This window comes from Armigeres subalbatus, chromosome 3, assembly GCF_024139115.2.
Source record: "Armigeres subalbatus isolate Guangzhou_Male chromosome 3, GZ_Asu_2, whole genome shotgun sequence".
NCBI classification, from domain to species: Eukaryota; Metazoa; Arthropoda; class Insecta; order Diptera; family Culicidae; genus Armigeres; species Armigeres subalbatus.
The window spans coordinates 249,333,343-249,357,577 of record NC_085141.1 but is presented as its reverse complement, the minus strand read 5'-3'; the positions used below and the strand labels follow the sequence as shown (position 1 = coordinate 249,357,577).

The 24,235-nt window shown below is 43.3% G+C and overlaps 1 protein-coding gene across 2 annotated transcripts in view; it reads right to left on the bottom strand.

Moving 5' to 3' along the window:
- LOC134223361 (leukocyte tyrosine kinase receptor) overlaps positions 1–24,235 on the bottom strand; it is a 110,753-nt gene that overhangs the window by 3,072 nt on the left and 83,446 nt on the right. For both annotated transcript variants that reach the window (XM_062702503.1, XM_062702504.1), the window contains 8 exons: positions 17,158–17,766; positions 1,524–1,605; positions 1,300–1,461; positions 1,079–1,236; positions 849–1,015; positions 599–786; positions 371–536; positions 17–308 (listed from right to left, as the gene is read on the bottom strand). In XM_062702503.1, the coding sequence (XP_062558487.1) occupies positions 17–308; positions 371–536; positions 599–786; positions 849–1,015; positions 1,079–1,236; positions 1,300–1,461; positions 1,524–1,605; positions 17,158–17,766 (1,824 nt within the window). The remainder of the gene's footprint in view (positions 1–16; positions 309–370; positions 537–598; positions 787–848; positions 1,016–1,078; positions 1,237–1,299; positions 1,462–1,523; positions 1,606–17,157; positions 17,767–24,235) is intronic.

Below are 24,235 nucleotides of genomic sequence, written 5' to 3'. Positions count from 1 at the left end.
CATTCTAGACACTCACCAAAAATACGTAGGTCCCTCCACCACCGCCTCCAGCACCATCTTCGATAACTGTATTCTTCACCTGATGCGTCTTAGAGAAGAAAAGATCATTCGCGTATTGTTTGTTCTTGGGCTCGCAAGTTTCATCCCGCAGTCCCATCGACTTAATGCAAGCGTGCTCTCCGCTTTGTCCCACCAGAATGTAGATCTCCTCATCCTTGTGTAGCTCCAGCACGCTCAACACCATCGCTCCCCGAGAAGATCCAACTCCACCGGACCCGAGACCACCACCTGCACCCTTGGCGATGATTCTGACGAACAGATAACGGTTATGTTAAATGCACAGTGATTATCCCGAATAAGCATAACTTACGTGTAATAGCCCTCGTTTGGAACCTTCCACGCCTGGATTCCCTTGAATGGTAGACTATCGATCACGTGGATAGCGTTCAACGCTTCGGTGTTGTTGTACGACGCCAAACAATCGGATGAAGTCGGCCCTTGCTGCCCTGTAGCGCCACATGTATTGAGCTCGATATCTGTAATGGATTTTCCGTAAGTATCACGTTTTTCAGACGTTGTCCCACCTCGAAGAACTTACATGACTTCCCGACAAAGTCTTTGTGCGGTTGTTTAATCCCCCCAATACGGGGATCCCAGTAGTTGTACCCTTCCAGGTCATCGGCCGGAATGTTAAGCCCGAAGCACTCCGGACTCAGCGAGAAGTCATCGATGGCAACATCCGAGTAGATCCTCATACCCATGCGTGCCTCGAATTGTAGATAATACCTACAGAGTAATACGTTTAATTTAATAATTTCTGAAATTGTCAGAACTCAATGCAGCCATACTTTGTAGTAATGTTCGGTAGAATGATATCAACTCGTTGCCAGTCATCTCCGAGATTCTTGGAGCTCCACCAGAGAGTTGTAGTCACATTCTCTTTCTCTTTGATTTCCACACTCGACAGGTTGATACTCCCCGGATTCATTCCGAACTGATGGACGTAGAAGCGGACCTGATGAAAAGTGAATCTTGATTAGTCCTCTCCGTCGAAATGGAGATATTGAGAGTATCTTACCACACAGGAGTTTCGAAATGGCGAGGAAGCATTCGTGTGCACCAGAGGTGGAGGGTTAAAGATGACACTGTTCATGATAGCGTTGCTGGCCAATCCGACCAGTGTTTTCTTCTCACTGTCGTTGGCGTGCTGGTTCATATTGACGAACATGTAGTAACCTGAAAAGTTCAACAATTTCATTAGTTCGCCTTCCATGGCAATAGGTTCGCTGAATCGCTTACCGGTGGTATTGCTTTGCCAATATGTGTGGTCGAAATCCGGTCCGGTCTTCTCGGTTGGCGTAGGTCCGGAGTGGCGTGCCCAGGACAAGATGGCGTTGCCATAGTTCTGCCAACCGCACCAATTACTTTCGAAGTCGCAGCGTCCTCCGAAGGGGATTTTGTCTGGAAATGTACGACCAATTGAAAACCGAAGCGGCTTCACCCAAGTGATGATCGGAACTTACCGCAATTGAGCGTTTCGTCTTCCTCTTCATCGCAGTCAACGGTGATGTCACAAATCTTTGGAGTCTTGATGCAGACCGGTAACTGTAATAACATTGAAGGAAACGTTGGTATTATTTACAATAGAAGAAATGGTAATCAATTCTGAAAACTTTGAGTGTAAGTAAAGGCTTATGAATAAAAAGCGATTCCACACACGCCTGCTAAAAAATCCAGCTGTGAACAGATCGTTCATTGAAGAACTTGGAACACGGGCAGTGGATGTTCCGGAAGGTGATAGCGTAGAAGAGCAGTGGACGGCCATCAAGAATGCCTTCTCTAAACCAAGCAAGAACATCCTGGGTAAGCTGCGCACTCGGCGAAAGGAGTGAATTAAGTGGAAGAACCGTCGCGTATTTTTATTTCAGCTAGTTTTGCTTTCCATCTATAGCCAAAGGCCAGGTGTCGTCGCATAACGTGAATTTCTACGCCAGCCTACCTGCTCGATTTCTAGTGATCTAGTGTTGAGGAAGTCGTCTACCAGTCGAAGTTTGAGTGCTGATTGGCAATTTGGAAGGCACGTGTATGAAACGCAGTTTATTTGGATTGTTCTGGGGCTGTTAAGCGGAAAAGATGACAGGTAGAGTCGATGAAGAAGGAGTGTCATGAATCTCTCAACAAACTCATCGACGAATACGAACGTAACCTTCGTATGTTAGAGAAGGTCGGAGAACTGGAGCACGCTTCTTGTGTTCCAAACTCGACCCAGTCACCATGCGTCATTGGGAGACGCATAGAAGATGTTTCAATGTTCCTACGTACGAAGAGCTGATTGATTTCATGAGAAGCCACAGTTTAATTCTGCAATCGGTGACAACCTCGAAGCCTCGACCATGTGACCCTTCTCGTTCAACTCCAACATATCGCAATATCTCCTCCAAGTCAGCCTCGGCTTATTCATCCCTTTCTTCACAACCGCTCAAAATGTGTGCCTTTTGTAAGCAGTCTTCACATTCACCTTTCCATTGTGAAGTCTTTCGAACGGTTCGATGCTACGAAGAAGAACGCCTTGTGTATTAACTGTCTTTCGCCATTCCATCAAATGAAATACTGTTCGAGTGGAGATTGTCGTGTGTCCAACCAAAAACATCATACGATGCTGCATCAAAGAACCAACCCATCATCCAGCCAACAATCCCAATCACTGAAGTTATCGTCGTCTGGTTCGCAGACATCCTCTTCACCTTCCGCTAACATAAACCACTCGCAGTCCTCTCATGCAAGTAAGTTCTCCACTTCGTCTACAGGGTGTTCAATAAGTTCGAATACAAATGTTTTATCATTGTGTTTGTAAGCCCAATGTACATATTCTGTATTAGTATTGGTGACAGCGTTAGCTGTATATATATGCTACCGGATGTGTGTGGTGTTGACATTCTGTCACTTGTTGTTTGTTTATCACGCGCGTTGAAAATGGATTGGGGCATAATAAATAGCCGTTTTTGAATGTCAAAATCATTGCGGCGTAGTAAAAAACTGAGATTTTGGGGACGATTGATGCCCCCAGTGGCCCGGTACTAAGATGGAGTTGAGCCCTACGTGTTCCAATAGGACGATAACCCTTTATACACGGAAATTGCGATTTTAGCCTAATATGGGGACAATTTCATCGACTTTTTGGACAAAACATTGCGACCTCCCAGCTTCCCGGATTTGAACCCTCTTAACTTTTTTGTTTGGTCCTTTATGATGTTAAAGCTGTACGAATACAAGGTAAGTAACTTGGACCAGTTCAAGACGTAATTCTCAAAATCTGGAACGAAATGCCCATGCAGATCGTGCGTGCCGCGTGCGATGGGTTTTAGAAACGTTTAAAGCTCGTGAAGAAGTACAAAATAGAGGTCATTCCAAAAGAAATGTTACAAACGTTCCTTATAAACAATACTTCCAATGAAATGCAACTGGGAAAAGAAATAATTTAATCTAAATTTTAAAACATTTTTTGAAAGTGTATTCGAACTTATTGAACACCCTGTAATGAGACCCAAGCCCCCGCCAACTATGCTCTTCCAACTCAACATGTCACTGTGTCGACCGTCGAGCAACATCATCGCGTTCCATCAACTCTCAACAGTCCTGGTGAAGATTTTCGATCCGGCGGGTCAATCGTTGTGGGCGCGTGCTCTTTTGGAGTTCGGTTGTCAACTTAATTTCGTGACGGAGCAGCTTGTCCAAAAGCTGAAGCTTAAACGGACGAAAGATTTTCTACCAATCAGCGGAGTCGCACTTTCCTCTACATCTTCCAAATATTCGGTCTTTTTTTTACGAATCAATTTATTTCATTTCATTCTTTAGTTTGAACAATATTTTTTTGACAGATTAAGCACAGACAAACAGACATAACACATTGAACATTTACTCATCAAATTCATCGTCGTTTAAACACTAACGACATCTGTTGATTTCAGTTAGTTGGGCAAATCACGAATCAGATGGCGGTAGTGATCAAACGTCAAACTCGAGCAAAAACGATGCGCGCGCCACGAGTAATCGATTGGCCAACTAATGATCATTTGTTTTGACCAGTAAATCAGTGAACGATGGAATTATGACGAGTGTTATGTTTGTTTGTCTGTGGATTAAGTGTTTAGCCTTTGGCTCTTCATCTTAGGTTATTAGTTTGTTTCAATTATTTATAAAAAGTTTATATTCAATTCATCTAGTTTTTCAATTTTGTCTTCTAAGGTCATCGATAAGAGTTCAGTGCGTGATCTTTCTTGTTTCGGACAGCAGAACGATCGCGCGGTCGGCCGAATTATTGTGTTCTGCATTGCGCGGCCGGTAATAAAAATAATCAGTTCAGTGCATGATCTCTCTTGTTTCGGACAGCAGAACGATCGCGTGGTCGGACGAAATATTGTGTTCTGCATTGCGCGGCCGGTAATAAAATTAATCAGTTCAGTGCGTGGTCTCTCTTGTTTCGAAGCGGGCTTGGTTTCTGCCTCATACGCAGGAGGTCGTGAATTCAATCCCAGGTCCGTTCCATTCTCCTACTTTGTATCTTTCTCTTTATTTCTCATGTTCTAGCAATCGCTAGAACTGGAAATGGACTTCCATACCGTTTCCATTACTATTTCTATACCTTCAATTTGAGTATTCTAACAGTAATCTGCTAGAATTGGAAATGAACTTATAGAGCTCGTTTCCTACATCCAATTAGAAATTCCATCAGTTACCTTCTCCTATCTATCACATTGGCAGCTCGTTAACCAAGACGGACCTCTGCCTCTCCAACTTAACCCAGAAATTCCAACAAATTCCGCATGAACTCATGGCAAGTGCAGAGGTATATTCGGCTTGCAGTGGGCGAGTGATTGCATCATCATTTCCTCCCCCTTCCCTACATTGACTTGCATTCTGACGTGGCAGGCGCCAGTATGACCTAACAAATGAGATCACCAGCACTTGTACATTGAAGATGTGTGCTAGTCCCAAGCAAACATCTGTTGGTTCCCTGTGCAAGAACAGCTGATCTGGTCATAATGGAGTAGCAACTACGAGCAGTCAATCAAGCTCAAGCTCAAGCTTTGTCTTCTAAGGTCATCGATAAAACGGGCTTGGTAGTCATATGGCTATTGCTTCTGCCTCATACGCAGGAGGTCGTGGGTTCAATCAAAGGTCCGTTCCATTCTCCTACTTTGTATCTTTCTCTATATTTCTCATGTTCTAGCAATCGCTAGAACAGGAAATGGACTTACAAACCGGTTTCCATTACTATTTCTATACCTTCAACTTGAGTATTCTAACAGTAATCTGCTAGAATTGGAAATGAACTATAGAGCTCGTTTCCTACATCCAATTAGAAATTCTATCAGTTGCTTTCTCCTATCTATCACATTGCCAGCTCGTTAACCAGACGGACCTCTGCCTCTCGAACCTAACCCAAAAATTCCAACGAATTCCGCATGAACTCGTGGCAAGTGCAGAGGTATATTCGGCTTGCAGTGGGCGAATGATTGCATCATCATTTCCTCCCCCTTCCCTACATTGACTTGCATTCTGACGTGGCAGGCGCCAGTATGACCTAACAAATGAGATCACCAGTACTTGTACATTGGAGATGTGTGCTAGTCCCAAGCAAACATCTGTTGGTTCCCTGTGCAAGAACAGCTGATCTGGTCATAATGGAGTAGCAACTACGAGCAGTCAATCAAGCTCAAGCAAGCTCAAGCTTTGTCTTCTAAGGTCATCGATAAATTTTAAAATTTTAAAACCTAACTACTATGTACACTAAATATTTACATTAAGAATTTGATAACCTAAATAAGAACTAGCGCCCTAATAGCATCCTGGTCAGAATGTAAACAACGGACCCTAAACCTTTCCTTGCACTCACCAAAGCGCTCGTGTAATGTTTTGATCCCAGCCAGACGGCGGACCTCTGAAGTTCTTGTCCTGGGAGGAGTGTTGAGAATCATCCTAAGGAATTTATTTTGAACTCGCTGGAGTTTCAGATGATGAGTTTTTGCGCAGCTCTCCCAGACCGGCATGACATATTCGATCAAAGGGAGGATGATTTGTTTGTAGACAGCAAGCTTATTTTTCAGGGGCAATGACGACAGTAGTTTCAACAAAACGTTACACTTCGTCACCGTCTTGTCAACCAGTTGTCGGAAAATAAGCTTGCTGTTGAGGATCAAGCCATGGTAGTCAGCCTCATTGGCCCATTCCACAGTCGTACCATTGAGGATGATTTTACAGTCCTCAGGCGGAACATGCTTAGGGGATTTTGAGTGGGGGAAGATGATGACCTGGGCCTTCGCCACGTTGATACAGATCTTCCAGCTGGTGAGGTACTCTGTCAGGGCATCCAGGCCTCGTTGGAGTTTTGCCACTAGCGCTCTGATCACTCTACCGTTGTAGACGATGGAGGTGTCATCTGCGAACAGAGACAGAATGCCGCCTTCTGGAGGTTCTGGCATGTCGGAAGTGAACAGGTTAAGTAGCAAGTGCCCGAGAATACTGCTCTGGGAACTGGAACTCACTCCGCTGATTGAGACCCGGAATGTCCTGGCCTACAGATAGTTGTTGATCATTTTCACCAGGGAAGGCTGGGAAGATTGTAAGTTGGACGATGGAAAGTTGCTGAGTCTGAGACACTGATTAAAAATCAGCGAAAGGTGCTCAAAGACCGGATCACTCATGTGTTTGAGCTCGAGATTCAGGATCCTGTCGAAGCCTGGGGCCTTTATGTTTTTCAATAATTTGATATAGGCCGTCAATTCGCCAGCTGAGATCTCCAACTCCTCCGAGAAGTCGTTGGGAGGCAGGTGAATGTTGTTTGCATGCACGTTAACGGCTGCTTCGTCTGGACTGACGATGTTCTGTCCGAGATTGTGCGAACTGACGAATTTATTCGAAAATATTCGGTCGTCGTCCGCATCCAGTCTCATCACGCTGATTTTGAGACAGCAGTTGGCGATTCCATGTTCTTCCAAAAGTCACGATGGAGCTACCAAAGCAATCAGTGGAGGTGCTTAGTCTTCAATTCCCATCGAACATTGTATTAGCGGATCCATAATTCGGAGAGCCAGGTCCAATCGACTTAATATTCGGCGCTGAAAACTTCTTCGATTCGTTACGAGAAGGACAAATAAAAAATCGGACCGAATCAGCCCAGCTTGCAGAATAGAGCGTTAGGATGGGTGGTGTCAGGGAAAGTCGAGTCTTTCATTGTTAACATCGCTTACTCCACCTCTACCATCGAAGAACAATTGGCAAGATTCTGGGAGATTGAGTCGTGTCGCTCGAGTCGTACATTATCGTTAGAAGCAGCAGCATGTGAGCAGCATTATGGTCAAAACACAGATCAGGATTCTACCGGGCGGTTAACCGTTACTCTGCCAAAAGGAGAATCAGAATTCGCAAGTTGTTCGAAGGTCGTTGGGGCATATGAAGCTGATCGATAATCCATATCCACGCCAACCAACGTACTATCTCCCACACCATTGCGTCGTTCAACTAGATAGAGTGGGGTTCGATACATTCTGTTCGACTGACACAGGAGTGTCTTTGAATGATGCTCTCATGGTTTGTTCCGCAGGTGCAAGATGACCTAGTTTTGATAATACTGCGGTTTCGCAGCCCTCAATTCGCTATCATTTCTGACATCTAAAAAATGTATAGGCAAATTGGGATGAACTCTGTCGGATCAGCAATTTCAGCTTATTTTTTGGAAAGATTCGCCCTCCGAAACAAAGCGAACCTATCAACTCACAACCGTGACATAAGGAACGCCTTCGGCTCCATACCTCGCCACGAAATGTCTCCACAATTGGATCAGAAAGCCATCCTGCAGCCACAGTTGTCATAGGAAAGGACTTCTACATAGACGATCTGCTCACTGGTGCTAGCGTTGGGCCTCCATATGCAGATGTGCTCGACTTGCGGTTAGCGGCAGTATAGAAGAAGGTCAGCAACTGGCCCAACAATTAAATCAGCTGACGAATTCTGCTGGACTACAACTTCGGAAGTGGGCGTCTAACAATTCTCAGATTCTTCAAGTCGGTCCTGATCGTATGAAGGATGAACGTACCCGCCTCTCCGGTAAAGACACTGGGTCAACACTGGAATACAAGCACTGATGAATTCTGTTAAGAGTACCAAAGCACAGTAACTCCTTCCCAATCACGAAACGCATCGTACTTTCGGATATCGCACGGATTTTCGAACCTCTGGGACTTGTTGGTCCAATTGTAGTGCAAACAAAGCTGTTCTGTTCATGCAAGAGTTGTGGAGAGAAGGCAGAACATGGGACGATGAACTGAATGAGAGTGCTCAACGTCGCTGGACGGAATTTCGTGACAACCTTCAGGACATTGCAACAATAAGTATTCCCCGTTGGGTCCTCGGTCCTCGAATTGCATGGGTTTTGTGTTGTGTCCATTCGTGCATATGGTGCTTTAATTTATGTCGAGACACTCGTTTCGAACGTATGTATTTTTGTGAACCTTCTAACCGCAAAATCCAAGGTTACGCCACTTGGAAACTCGAAAAGAAATCCATCTATCAGCTTACCACGGCTCGAGCTTTCTGACGCGTTACTTTTTGGCCACCTGATCGAGAAGGCTGAATCCAGCGTACGCTAAACATTTCTTTTGGAATGATTGGACTACAGTCTACCACTGGCTTTCTTCAAACCCGTCACATTGGAAAACTTTCGTTGCTAATCAGGTGTCAGAGATACAACAAATCACTGCAAACGGAATATGGGCGCACGTAACCGGGTTAGAAAACCCAGCGGATGTAATCTCTTGCGGAATGCATCCGAATGATTTCGCTCCATGGTGAAATGGTCCAGAATGGCTTCGTCAACCATCTCTGTTTTTGCCATCGCTCACTTATCCAGTGGATCAAAAATTTCCATCGGATCAACTAGAAGAACGTACCGTTGTACTACCAACTCTAGTGCGGCAAACGAACGAATTGTTTTCGCTTTATTCGTCGTGCACTACATTAACAAGAATTGTAGCTTTAGTCCTTAGATTTCTGTTTAATTCGAACCCGGTTAACCATATTGAGCGACGCACGAGATTCTAAACAACAGAAGAATTAGCTGGAAGTACGGAACAACTAGTTAAGATCGCTCAAGAAGTTTTCAGCGCCGAATATTGAGTCGATTGGACCTGGCTCTCCGAATTATGGATCCGCTAATACAATGTCCGAAGGGAATTACCAATAGAACTAATGAGAAACAAAAAACTAGACATTGTTATAGTTGCATTTAATACCGTATATGTTACAAGTGACTAGAGAAACTAAAAAAGATATCTGCTGAAATTTTCAGCCAAGGGTAGAGAACCCCCTATTCCCGTCAGCAACGTTCATTACTCGAGCGTATTACAGCCGAATTATTTGTTTTTTAGTACATGTTTAGTTTCTGCCGATATCTAGTGATGTACAAAAAATCAAGCCATTTGGTTGGACCGCGGTCAAGTTATTAACGTTGCGGACGGGAATAGGGGGTGCTGCCCAAATGGTCCCGCTCCCTATATACAGTTGAATACAATGGCGGAAAGTATGAAAAAAAAACTATTCTGAAGTTACTCGCAAATTCGTTTGCGGACGAGTGCGGATGATCTTTAGCCTTCAATAGGAAGATGAAAGCCTACACGGAACCGCGAAACAACTCACTTTACAGTTGTAACAGTACTAGCAACCCTATAACCAGAGACCGGCGGAGTGAAAAACTGTAGAAATGGCAACGTATGAAAATGCATGAAATCGTGAAAATAACACTGGCAGCACTTGAACTTTTTGCTTGCTTCTTATGCAAGCAAAAAGTAAACAAGTCGAATTGGAACCGCTTTTGACGGTTCGATTGGAAACAAGATGGCGTCTTCGCCGATCTCTTATTCTAGTATTTCTAAACAGTACCATGAATAATGTTTTGAATTTCAAATAGAATTGTACAAAGTACCACAGTAATGATGAATTTTCCCGTTGAACTACCCCTCACAAAAGCTGACTTTGAGTGGTTACCGATAATGTTCATTTTCTACACTCAATAATTCACTGAACTAAATGAGTTCCCGCTCAAATGTATGGCGCAAAATAACCGCCGTTCAAGCAATATATCTCAGCGACCATGTGCCAAGGCCCGGCCAATGACCTATCAGGATTGCTTTCAGGATTCGTTGACCCCCGGAATCATTTTCAATCTTCGGGTGGGAGACAAGTAGATTGATCGTTTCCACTTGGAAGCTCGGGAAAAGGGAGGTCTTTACCCGCCGAATATGGATGTTGGTGTGGGTAGAGGCAATTTTTTGACCTTCGCGAAATCACTTCGTGATTCGCGTAATTTCCGGCGACGATCATAGAATCTCGCGCTTTGATCTGAGGATCCAAGGACCTAGCTCGTTCACTTCGTTTTGGTCTACGGAAGAGGCAAGAGCAGTCCGGATTTTCTAAATCGCGTCGTGGTGAGTTCTTGAAGGTGAACCATAGGAAAATGTGAAAGTGCTCCAAGTTTGCTTATTTAGATTTTTCCCTTAATTTCCCCTCTACTAGTTAGTCAAACCGTAATCAAGTTTGTAGTGCATTCTGGCGGTTAGGTGGTTGTGTAGACTTGCGGATAAAGCGGTAAGACTGAAGACTAAACTTGGTGCAAAGTGTGGTGTTCAAGACCGGTGTGGGTCCTCTTTTCTTTATCAGATTGTGGCAAGTTGCAAGGCCTGACACACCACCCACACAGTTGGAGACTGCTTTTGACCCCGTTTACCTGCTACGAAGGACGTCCCGGTGGTACACGTGGACCGGAGAGGGCAGCGCACGTCTTTTCCCGCGCCCTTGGCAGGGCGGCAACAACCGGACCGGTTAGAAACCGGTAATCAAGTTTCTTCATCTTTTTTCGTGAGTGACGGCGTGCAGAGCGTGACACGGTCGCGTAAAAAGTTTTTCCCCCGGCCGGATTCGAACCGGCGACCTTTGGATCGGGAGGCGCACACCGTAGCTCGACGCCACCGACGGCTGTACCCCGTCGGGCAGTCCACAATTTCGCGCCGGAGGCGTCATCGACAACGGCGACATCAATGAACGACGCGTGAACAATTTCGGAGTCCGTGGGAGAGACCGCGCGTGACACTGTAACTGATGGAATTTCTAATTGGATGTAGGAAACGAGCTCTATAGTTCATTTCCAATTCTAGCAGATTACTGTTAGAATACTCAAGTTGAAGGTATAGGAATAAAAATGGAAACGGTATGAAAGTCCATTTCCAGTTCTAGCGATTGCTAGAACATGAGAAATATAGAGGAAGATACAAAGTAGGAGAATGGAACGGACCTGGGATTGAACCCACGACCTCCTGCGTATGAGGCAGAAGCAGTAGCCATATGACTACCAAGCCCGTTTCGAAACAAGAGAGATCACGCACAGAACTGATTAATTTTATTACCGGCCGCGCAATGCAGAACACAATAATTCGTCCGACCGCGCGATCGTTCTGCGGTCCGAAACAAGAGAGATCACGCACAGAACTTATAAATTTTATTACCGGCCGCGCAATGCAGAACACAATTTTTTTTTTTTTTTTTGCTATTTTTATTTGCTAATTATCTAATACATGCATTCATCTCTTAGACTAGGTGTTCCGTGTTTTCTTAACACTATCATCCTTATTTGCTATGTTACGCTTTTAGTTATTATTAATACATTTCAATTGCCTCTGGCAGTTAGAATTTTTTCCTCTGGTTAAATTGAACCATGTAGGAATTACAATGTTTTCAACTTAAACTAAACTTAACCTATTTTATACTAAGGGTACAAGGAGTTAATCGTTGCAATAGAAGATTGCAACGATTTTTGTCTAAGATTGGAAATTATTTTGTTGGACATTTGTTGCAATGTCTCAATATTAGAAATTCTATGAAGTTCATTGGTACTATACCACGGAGGCAACTTCAGAATCATTTTCAAAATTTTATTTTGAATCCTCTGGAGTGCCTTCTTTCTGGTATTGCAGCAACTAGCCCATATTGGCACAGCATACAACATGGCAGGTCTAAAATTTGTTTGTAAATCAAAAGTTTGTTCTTAAGACAAAGTTTTGATTTTCTGTTTATAAGTGGATATAGGCACTTAATATATTTGTTACATTTGGCTTGAAGGCCTTCAATGTGATTTTTAAAAGTTAATTTTTGATCTAGCAGAAGTCCTAAATATTTAGCTTCGCTAGACCAATTAATTGGAACCCCATTCATAGTGACAATATGTCTGCTAGAAGGTTTCAAATAAGAAGCTCTCGGCTTATGTGGGAAAATTATAAGCTGAGTTTTGGAAGCATTCAGAAATTTTCCATTTTGCAAGTAAGTGGAGAAAATATCCAAACTTTTTTGCAATCTGCTACAAATGACACGAAGGCTTCGCCCTTTGGCTGAGAGGCCCGTGTCATCTGCAAACAAAGATTTTGACACCCTGGTGGTAAATCAGGTAAGTCAGAAGTAAAAATGTTATACAATATGGGCCCCAGTATGCTGCCTTGGGGGACACCAGCCCTTACAGGTAATCTATCAGATTTAGTATTCTGATAGTTTACCTGCAGCGAGCGATCTGATAAATAATTTTGGATCAGTTTAATGATGTATAGAGGAAAATTAAAATTCATCAATTTTACAATCAAACCTTCATGCCAAACACTGTCAAATGCTTTCTCTATATCAAGAAGAGCAACTCCAGTCGAATATCCTTCAGATTTGTTGAGCCGAATTAAGTTCGTAACTCTTAATAACTGATGAGTGGTTGAATGCCCATGGCGAAAACCAAATTGCTCATCAGCAAAAATAGAATTGTCATTAATATGAACCATCATTCTATTTAAAATAATCTTTTCAAACAGTTTGCTTATTGAAGAAAGCAAACTGATTGGGCGATCAAAATTGGAACAACTTTGGCATTTTTCCATTTATCTGGAAAGTATGCCAATTGAAAACATTTGTTAAATAAATTAACCAAAAAGGATAAAGAGCTCTCAGGAAGTTTTTTGATAAGTATGTAGAAAATACCATCATCACCCGGGGCTTTCATATTTTTAAATTTTCTAGTAATAGATCTCACTTCATCCAAATTAGTTCCCAACGAAGGATCAAAAACATTATCTTGATTGAGAATGTCTTCGGAGCTCCGTGTAACCTGATCCTCAATTGGACTAGTGAGACCTAGACTAAAATTATGGGCACTCTCGAACTGCTGAGCAAGTTTTTGAGCCTTTTCGCCATTTGTTAATAAAATTTTATTTCCCTCTTTAAGCGCTGGAATTGGCTTTTGAGGTTTTTTAAGAATTTTCGTTAATTTCCAAAAGGGTTTCGAACTGGGATCCAACTTCGAGACATTATTCTCAAAGTTGGTATTTCTCAGAATAGCGAAACGTTTTTTAATTTCATTTTGCAAATCTCGCCAAATAACTTTCAACGCGGGATCGCGAGTTCTTTGGTATTGCCTTCTTCTCACATTTTTAAGACGGATCAGTAGCTGAAGATCGTCGTCAATAATAATGGAGTTGAATTTAACTTCACATTTCGGAATTGCAATGCCTCTGGCTTCGACAATTAAATTTGTCAAAGATACGAGCGCATTGTCAATATCACTTTTGGTATCGAGAGGAATATCAACATCAAAATTCCTATCGATATATGTTTTGAGAGAATCCCAATCAGCTCTATGATAATTAAAAGTAGAGCTGATTGGATTATAAATGGCTTCTTGTGAGATTTCAAACGTCACAGGAAGGTGATCAGAGTCAAAGTCAGCATGAGTTACCATTTGGCCACACAGCTGACTTGAATCCGTTAAAACTAAATCAATTGTAGAAGGATTTCGACTGGAAGAAAAACTAGTTGGTCCATTGGGATATTGAATAGTATAATATCCCGCAGAACAATCTTCAAATAAAATTTTACCATTGGAATTGCTTTGAGCATTATTCCATGAACGGTGTTTGGCATTGAAGTCACCAATTACGAAGAATTTTGATTTGTTGCGAGTCAGAATTTGAAGATCAGCTTTCAACAAATTCTTTTGCTGCCCATTGCATTGAAAAGGCAAGTAGGCTGCAATGAAGGAAAATTGTCCAAAATTTGTTTCAACAGAAACTCCCAAGGTTTCAAAACTTTGGTTTCAAACGAAGAAAATAATTTATGTTTGATACGTCTATTAATGACAATGGCAACCCCACCACAGGCGCTGTCAAGACGATCATTTCTGTAGATAAAATAGTTTGGATCTCTTTTAATGGAGAGTCCTGGTTTTAAATACGTTTCAGTTATAATGGCAATATGCACATTATGAACTGAAAGGAAGTTGAATAATTCATCTTCCTTACCCTTTAGAGAGCGGGCATTCCAATTTAGAACTTTCACACAATTATTTGGATCCATTGAAACGGAGTCCGATAACAATTTTTTGTGTGTACTTTATACCAACCTGAATAGCTTCAGGAATGGTATTTGCTTTGAACATTGCATCAATCATGTGATGCAATTGTTCAGTTAAAAAATCAAAATCGGAAGCAGTCATGCTACCTGAATCGGCAACATGACCGTTATTTTCCGTTGGGATATGGGTATAAACCTCATTTTGAGAAGAGAAATTTGGTCTACCAGCAGCGATGTTTGCATACGTAGGTACATTGGAAAAATTTGAATTTACTGAAGTGCTTGCTACCCGTTGACGAGCGGCAAAATTTGTTTATGAATTGTGGTGGGTATGAATTGCTCGACCGGTAACCGGTTTCGAAATTTGAGCGTTTGAAAAATTTCTACCCGTCGAATCTGGGATCCGATTGGAATTTCCCGTCATCAATTTTGCACGGGAATTCAAAACTTTTTTGCGTGAAGGGCATTCCCAGAAATTGGATTTGTGATTGCCCCCACAGTTTGCGCACTTAAATTTATTGGAATCTTCTCTCACAGGACATGCGTCCTTGGCGTGAGAGGTTCCACCACAAATCATGCATTTAGCATCCATGTGACAATGTTTGGTTCCATGACCCCACTTTTGGCACTTACGGCACTGGGTGGGGTTTTGGAAATTTCCCCCAGGCCTGCGGAAATGTTCCCATGTAACATGGACATGGGACATAATACAGGCCTTTTCCAAACTTTTCATATTATTTAGTTCACTTTTGTTAAAGTGAACTAAATAAAATTCTTGAGAAATGCCCCTCTGGGAAGTACCAGACTGAGATTTCTTTTTCATCTTAATTACTTGGACTGTTGAAAATCCAAGTAATTGAGAAATTTCAATTTTAATCTCATCCAGTGATTTATCATCAGACGACTTTGAACAATCGCTCAGTTTTGTCGTCGTATGTGAAGAATTTATGGCGCTTCTCAGTTAAATACTGAAGAAGACGTTTGCGATCGTCAAAGGATCCCGGCAATACGCGGCAGTCACCCTTCCTAGCAATCTGAAATGAAACCTTGATCCCCTGAAGGTTACTCAAAATCTCATTCCGGAAGCCAGAAAACTCGGCAACAGATACCACAATTGGCGGAATCCTTTGCTTTTTCGCATGAATCGAATCACCTGGGCTAGAGGTAGATTCGATTTGCTCAATATCATCATTAATCAAATCGAACTGATTGCTCAGTTCGATTGGAGAAGAATTATTTCCGATATTAGAGTTAGAAGGAATATCTGAATTCTCCAGCTTCCTTCTATTTTTCCGCGCTTGGGCAGGACGGTCTTGAAACCTTGTTTCTTTGAAGGAAGTGGAGAATTCAGAGACTCTCCCTTCCTCTTGTTTTTGTTAATACTCATTGCTGAGCGTGGAGACGTGACCTTCTAAGAGGTTTTTTCCCAGAACGGTGTCCCTGCAGGATTACCACCGCTTGTCGGAATTTTACTTCCGCAAACGGGTCCAACGTAAAACGAAGGCACGGGTCCTTGCAAAGATCGTAACGGGATCAGTGGGTACAAATAGCGCTAAGAAGCACCGTTGAAATTAAAATAGCTTGGGGTAGTATTAAAAACTTCCTTCCGCAAAGAGAGAAAGAACCGCACAGCACGAAAGCACGATGCGGTCTGATGCAGAACACAATAATTCGTCCGATCGTTCTGCGGTCCGAAACAAGAGAGATCACGCACAGAACTGATTAATTACCGGCCGCGCAATGCAGAACACAATAATTCGTCCGACCGCGCGATCGTTCTGCTGTCCGAAACAAGAGAGATCACGCACAGAACTGATTAATTTTATTACCGGCCGCGCAATGCAGATCACAATAATTCGTCCGACCGAGCAATCGTTCCCCGTCCGAAACAAGAGAGATCACGCACAAAACTGATAAATTTTATTACCGGCCGCGCAATGCAGATCACAATAATTCGTCCGACCGAGCAATCGTTCTGCGGTCCGAAACAAGAGAGATCACGCACAAAACTGATTAATTTTATTACCGGCCGCGCAATGCAGATCACAATAATTCGTCCGACCGAGCAATCGTTCTGCGGTCCGAAACAAGAGAGATCACGCACAAAACTGATTAATTTTATTACCGGCCGCGCAATGCAGATCACAATAATTCGTCCGACCGAGCAATCGTTCTGCGGTCCGAAACAAGAGAGATCACGCACAAAACTGATTAATTTTATTACCGGCCGCGCAATGCAGATCACAATAATTCGTCCGACCGAGCAATCGTTCTGCGGCCCGAAACAAGAGAGATCACGCACAAAACTCTTTTCACTCAAATCCGCCCTTGCGTGGAAGAAGCCAAAAATAAGTAAAATGCCAAGAAAAATCCGGTGAGTATTTCACCTTTACTCCCGTGTTGAATTTTCACCCACTATGAAGTTTCACCAACTCAAATTTAAGTTATTTTCACTCACCCGGGACTGCGGTGAAAATAACTCAAATTTAGCTTCTTCCACGGAACAGCATAAGTTGAGTCGATGCAGCTCTTTTTGTTTCTAATAACATTCAAGAGGGAGAGTGAGAAAACTACCTACTAGTGAGTTAACATTGATTCCCTATTTCGAGAAACCGTCATCGCGGTAACAGTCACTTTGTCGGAGTACTTTAGTTCACTGTTCAGTGTTAGTTTATGTTACATTAACTTTGCTTAAATCATCATGAACAAAATAATCAATCTACTCACCTTACGAGAAGTACACTGCACTTGGGACTCGCTGCAATTCTTCGTGCTCAACGCATCCGGGAAGCAGTTCACCAACTTCAAGTTGTCTATACTGACGTGTCCTCTCGCTCGCCCGCCTATTCGATTCGGCACAACCTCGAACAGAATCTGAAAGTCCTTCGATATCCGATCGATTCGGAACGTGATCCGCTGCCATTTGCGCAAATCGTTGCCCATGATCTCAGCCGGCACCCAGGATGGATCCTGGTTCCCACTGGTTTCGATCACAATGCGCAACGTACCGTGTCCCATCGCGCTCTGGTGGGTCATCATCTCCAGATAGCAGTGCTCCCGAGTTGCGCCAAACATCGGCGAGGTCAGAATGTGTTGGGTGCTGTTGCCCGTTAGCCGCAGATGCAGAAAGTGGCCATTGGCGTCACCGAGTATGTCGGAGCTGGGGCCCGGCATCATGCCGGTTCGGTTGGATGCCGTCAGATTTGCCCCGGTTACCACCTGGAAGCTGTTGGGATTGGCTTCGTCCGCTTTCCAGGCGCATTCGGTTTCAAAGTTGCACATCACTCCGAGCATGTTGTCTATCTCGAGGGCAGTCGGTTGTTGGTGCGGGTAGTGCTGGAATTATTTATAAGAAAAAAATTATAAACGAAATTGTTTGATAAAAATTAATACAGTACTCCGAATTATGAGAAGATTATGAGAATGCGAAGTATGTCTGTATCTTATTTCAAGGAATCTTTCATAACGTCGAATATATAAACTACAGCGTTTGATAGGTCTTAGGTCGATTTGTTAAGTAAAACATTGTACTGGTATAATTAATGGGATTAAAGTAAAACTTCTGCGTAAAGTTAAACGCAATGATATGGAAATGCTAATTTCATCTTCCAAATTTATAGCCTATTCAGATTACGCCTTTTTTACAATATTAATTATCGAGTTAAATATTAGAAAGAAGATTGAATGTATGGGCATTTGCACCAAGTTACTCTTTATCATTATATTTATTAACATAAATGGCTTAATCTGAATACTGTCTAAGACGAGTTTGGTATTTTCCATTGATTTCCACTACGTTTTGTTATCTTTACAGATAAGCATAAGTCGTCGAGTTAAGTACGAGACACTGAAGACGGCCTCTCAGTTGAGGTCGAAATACGTATCTGTAGAGATAACAAAACGTAGTGGAATTAAGTTGAAAGTACCAAACTTGTCTTAGACAGCTGAATAGGCTATTAGACTACATGTTTATGATAGAATTAAAGGCGAAAGTATAGATTTGATAGTTCCGTAGGGATACGGCAGGCATGAAGATTTGAAATACAAGTGGATTTGAAAGCGAGCGGAGGGCATTTTTAGGGACGAAATAAATCACACCAAGATTCCGTGTGAAGAGGAAGGGAAGAGTATCAGGTGTGGAAACTTGATCCCTTGGGTGGGAGAGTTAATTCTCCCCTGTTTCATCGAGAATCAAAGTAGTTTTGTTCTAGCCTTTTTTTAGTACTAGCAGACCCGACGAACTTCGTTTCGCCTAAAATTGATTAATTCACCTTAGAAACATTTCATGTCGTCAAAGTCATGTTTAGTTCCAATTGCCTAATTATTTCTCGAGTTATGCAAAAATTAGACCTGTGCGGCGCCGACGATTTTGGGTCGGCACGCCGCCGATCATAATTTGGCCAAGCCGATGACTAATCGCAATAACAAAAAATAGCTACGAGTCGCGTAAAGTACGAGACATTGAAGATGGCCTTACAGTTGAAGACGAAATACGTATCTGTAAAGCAATATAACGTGGTGAAATCAATTGGAATAGTACTTGTGATGTCGAAGAGATCTAGTGATCCTTGATTAAGTTTTAAGAGATGGATGAGTATAATCGGTGGTGTGAGACTAGCGGTCAATAAAGATTGTCGTGCTTCAGTAAATTGTGCTCTGTAGTTTCTTGTGGACCCCAAATTCGGAAGTGCCTCGTTATTTCAGATATCACATTGGCGACGAGGATAAATGTGAGTAATTCTAATAAAAGCTATGGAAATAATTAAGAAAATGATAAACTTTCATGATAACCAACGGTGCGTTTTTTTTTGGAACACCGTCCAGTCACGTGTTCGGAAAAAAATCAAACATGTGTAATCCCCATGGTAACCGTAACCGGAGCAGAATAAATCGTCATTAATAAAATGATTACTAGTCAGTGAAATAAATACACGATAGAATGAAAATATATCAGTTCTTTGTTTTCATCGGATGATGAAAAAAGCATTCATCCGATGCATATTGACACTAAAGTTGCACTACTCTGGTGTAACGTGTCGTTAATACACAAACAAACAAACTAAAGTTGGGCATGGTGGGTTATTAATCAATTTTGAGATCATTCCATGCCCTTGTCAACTGTCATAATGTTCGAGGAGTTCATTTCTCACAAAGCTTTGGCACGCGTTCATTGAGTTTATTCATTATGTTTTCATATTTATCATTTCGATTGTAGTAAACAAAGTTCTAACAGTTTCAAATTTCGGTGATACCGTGATATTCTGCATATTTTTGGTGAACTTTTCAATATGAAAATATTCCAATCAACCGGGAACCGTTATGAAGGTAAACTGAATTTTAGTGAATACGATCCTTCAGATGGATTACCTAACCAAGAAACGGAAAAACAAATCGACCACGTTCTAATAGACTTATGCAGGGGTTCATCGAATTCACTCACCCGATGGATTTTGACATTTGAGCGGGTCGTCTTCTCGAACAAAAGTTCATTTTGCGTTCATTATGCGACCCGCTCAAACGTCATAATTTCTTGGGGAGTTCATTTTGCGTTAGTCTATCGACGGTAAATTCTTCTCCGACATCACGAGCGTCCGCACTTACGAGATCGAGACCGTGAAGAGACGGAGCAACTGTACCGCGCTAATAACACACGAAAGCTCTATGAGAAGTTAAACCGTTCACGTAAGGGCCACGTGCCACAGCCTGATATGTGTAAGGACAAAAACGGGAACCTTCTTACGAACGAGCGTGAGGTGATCCAAAGGTGGCGGCAGCACTACGAAGAGCACCTGAATGGCGATGTGGCAGACGAAGATGGCGGTATGGTGATGGACCTGGGGGAACGCGCGCAGGACATAATTCTACCGGCTCCGGATCTCAAGGAAATGCTGGAGGAGATTGGCCGGCTGAAGAACAACAAAGCCCCTAGCGTTGACCAACTACCAGGAGTGCTATTTAAACACGGTGGTGAGGCACTAGCTAGAGCGCTGCACTGGGTCATTACCAAGATTTGGGAGGAGGAAGTTCTGCCGCAGGAGTGGATGGAAGGTGTCGTGTGTCCCATCTACAAAAAGGGCCATAAGCTGGATTGTAGCAACTACCGCGCAATCACATTGCTGAACGCCTCCTACAAGGTACTCTCCCAAATTTTATGCCGTCGACTAGCACCAATTGCAAGGGAGTTCGTGGGGCAGTACCAGGCGGGTTTTATGGGCGAACGCTCCACCATAGACCAGGTGTTCGCCATTCGCCAGGTACTGCAGAAATGCCGCGAATACAACGTGCCCACACATCATCTATTCATCGACTTCAAAGCCGCATATGATACAATCGATCGGGACCAGCTATGGCAGCTAATGCACGAACACGGTTTTCCGGATAAACTGACACGGTTGATCAAAGCGACGATGGATCGGGTGATGTGCGTAGTTCGAGTTTCAGGGGCATTCTCGAGTCCCTTCGAAACCCGCAGAGGGTTACGGCAAGGTGATGGTCTTTCGTGTTTGCTATTCAACATCGCTTTGGAAGGGGTAATACGAAGAGCAGGGATTAACACGAGTGGTACAATTTTCAATAAGTCCGTCCAGCTATTTGGTTTCGCCGACGACATAGATATTATGGCACGTAACTTTGAGAAGATGGAGGAAGCCTACATCAGACTGAAGAGGGAAGCTAAGCGGATCGGACTAGTCATCAACACGTCGAAGACGAAGTACATGATAGGAAGAGGTTCAAGAGAAGACAATGTGAGCCACCCACCGCGAGTTTGCATCGGTGGTGACGAAATCGAGGTGGTAGAAGAATTTGTGTACTTGGGCTCACTGGTGACTGCTGAAAATGACACCAGCAGAGAAATTCGGAGAGGCATAGTGGCTGGAAATCGTACGTACTTTGGACTCTGCAAGACGCGCGGATCGAATAGAATTCGCCGCCGTACCAAACTGACAATCTACAAAACGCTCATTAGACCGGTAGTCCTCTACGGACACAAGACCTGGACGATGCTCGTGGAGGACCAACGCGCACTTGGAGTTTTCGAAAGGAAAGTGCTGCGTACCATCTGTGTTTCGACGACAATAGTTACAAGATACAGTCAAAAATTCTTTGAATATTCCGACTGCAATAAGCTCCATACAAACATTCATCCAAGAGTTTCTCTCGCAGTTCCTCCAAGAATTCTTTAAGAAGTGTTTTCAAGAAATCCTCCGGGAGATTCTCCAAGAGTGCTCCCATGCGTTCCTTCAAGACTTCCTTCAAAAATTCCTCCTGAAGTTCTTCCAAGATTTTTTCCCGGAGTTCCTCCGAAAATTCTTCTAGGAGTTTTTTCAAGATATCTTCTAATAATTCCTTCAGAATTTCCTCCAAGAATTTCTCCAGACGTTCCTCCAAGATTTCTTCCAGAAATTTATCCATTAGTTCCTTCATGAATTCCTCGAGGAGCTCCTCCATGAATTCCTATAGGAGTTCCTCCAAACTTTCCTCGAGGAATTCCTCCAAGAATTCCTCCAGGAGTTCCTCCAAGAACTCCTCCAGGGGCTCATTCAAGAATTCTTCCAGGACTTTTTCCAAGAACTTCTCCCGGAGTTCCTCCATAAATTCCTCCTTTTCAAAAATTATACCAAGAATTCCTCCAGGAGTTCCTCCAAGAATCCTTCCGGAAGTTTCTCCATGAATTTTGCCCTTAGTTCCCGTGGGAGTTCCTCCAGGGTTTCTTCAGGAATTTGTTCTTCTTGGAATTCCTCTGAAAGTTCCTCCAGGACCTCCTCCAAGAATTCCTACAGGAATTTCTCCAGCAATTATTTCAAAAATTCCTCTAGGAGCTCCTCCAGATGTTCCTTCAGGAATTTCTTCAGAAGTTACTCTATGAGTTCCTATAAATGTTCCTCCTGAAATACCTCCAAGAGTTGCTCCGAAAATTCCTTCAGAAGTTCCTCCAGGAATTCTTCCATTAGCTCCTTCTAGAATTCTTTGAGGGGTTCCTTCAGGAATTTCTCGAGATGCCTCTTCAGAAATTCCTCCAGGAGTACCTCCAAAGTTCCTACTAGAATACCTTCAAGAGTTCCTCCAGCAAGGAACTCCTTCAGCAGTTCCTCCAAGAATTGCTCCAGAAGTTCCTCCAGGAATCAGGAATTTTTCCATTAGTTCCTCCTAGAATTCTTAGAGAACCTATGTTGAAAAACAGGCCAAGTTTCAGTAGGAATGTAGAGCCATTGAAGAAGAAAAAGAATCAAAATTGTATGCGTAGGATAACTAGGAAAGCATCATCGACACGCAAAATGCATTGTAGAAGAGAAAGAAGACTTTCGATTAAAAGACTGGAAGGGCCATTCGGCCGAAGGGCACAAGGCCAAAAGGTGTTTGGTCAAATATGTTATTTGGCCGAATGAACCATTAAGCCAAAACCCGTGCCGGCGAAAATGCCGTTTGGCCGAACTAGTCATAGTCATTAGCGCCAAATAGGTCATTTGACAGAAAGTACCATTTGTCGAAGGGCTGCAAAATGGTGGGTTGACATCAAGGAAGGAGCGCCCAACAGAGCTCTGGTTCATTCCCACAGGTTTCAATCTCACGCTTCCACGGGTCATCCGATGATAAAAGACCGCCAACTAAGGGTTGTGTATTTAGCTGGTAGTGCAGTCTGGGCACTGTTGTCCTTTTGACATCAGATAGAGTGAGAAGGTATGCCTCGAGCGTCTGTTCACCAGGAGGTGCGGCTCAAACAGCGTCTGATTAACGAAATGCTGTATCGCGTCAGCTATACCTAAGGTGGCAGTCCCATCAGCGCGATGTAGGTAACGCGACCTCTCAAATACCACGAAAAATGGTGATAGAAGAAAAAGAGAACGTTATTTTTGGCAACCGACCCGACAACGAAATAAAAACCATGATTGGAAACTCGGTACCTGGAATGCCAGGTCCTCAAATGAACCTGGACGAGTGGACCTTATGGCTCGCGAACTGCAGAAGGTTTGAATTAACGTGGCCGCTATTCAAGAAGTCCGATGGCCCAGATCCGGAGAACGTGAATTCCAAGCCGTGGACCCCACGACCAACACTGCATTCAAGTATAACATCTATCACAGCGGCGGCAGAAAAGCAGAGCATGGAGTTGGTTTCGTAGTGATGGGCAAGCAGATGAAGCGATTGATGCGGTGGAAACCCATTAGCAAACGAATCTGTGTGTTGAGGATACGGGGCAAATTCTTCAATTACAGCCTAATCAACGTTTACGCATCGACAAACGATAAATCCGACGACGTGAAGGACACGTTTTATGAATGTCTTGATAAAGCCGACTTTTTCCGTCCCATAATCGTTAGGGAGAGCCTTCACTCCGCTACCAATGACAACGGCCTACGGCTAGCAAACTTCGCTGCTGCCATAGGGATGGCCATCAGTAGCACCTACTTTGCACGAAAGAACATCCGAAAGCACACCTGGAGACACCCAAATGGTGAAACTTGCAATCAGATAGACCATGTTCTGGTGGATGGGCGCCATTTCTCTGATATTATCGATGTGCGGACATTCAGAGGTCCGAACATTGACTCTGATCACTACCTCGTTGTCAGTAAAAATCGATCACGGTTGTCAACTGTATTGAACGAAAGATCACAGGGAACGACGCGTTACTACACCCAGCGATTGTCGGCGGAAGGAGTACCGGCTGAGTACCGCCAGAAGCTCGACGAATGGATAAGTGCAATCATCGTTAGCGACAACATCAACGATCTATGGGAGTCGATCCATGGAGCGGTGAGCACAACAGTACGAGAAGTGGTAGGCACTGCACAAAGGCGACCCA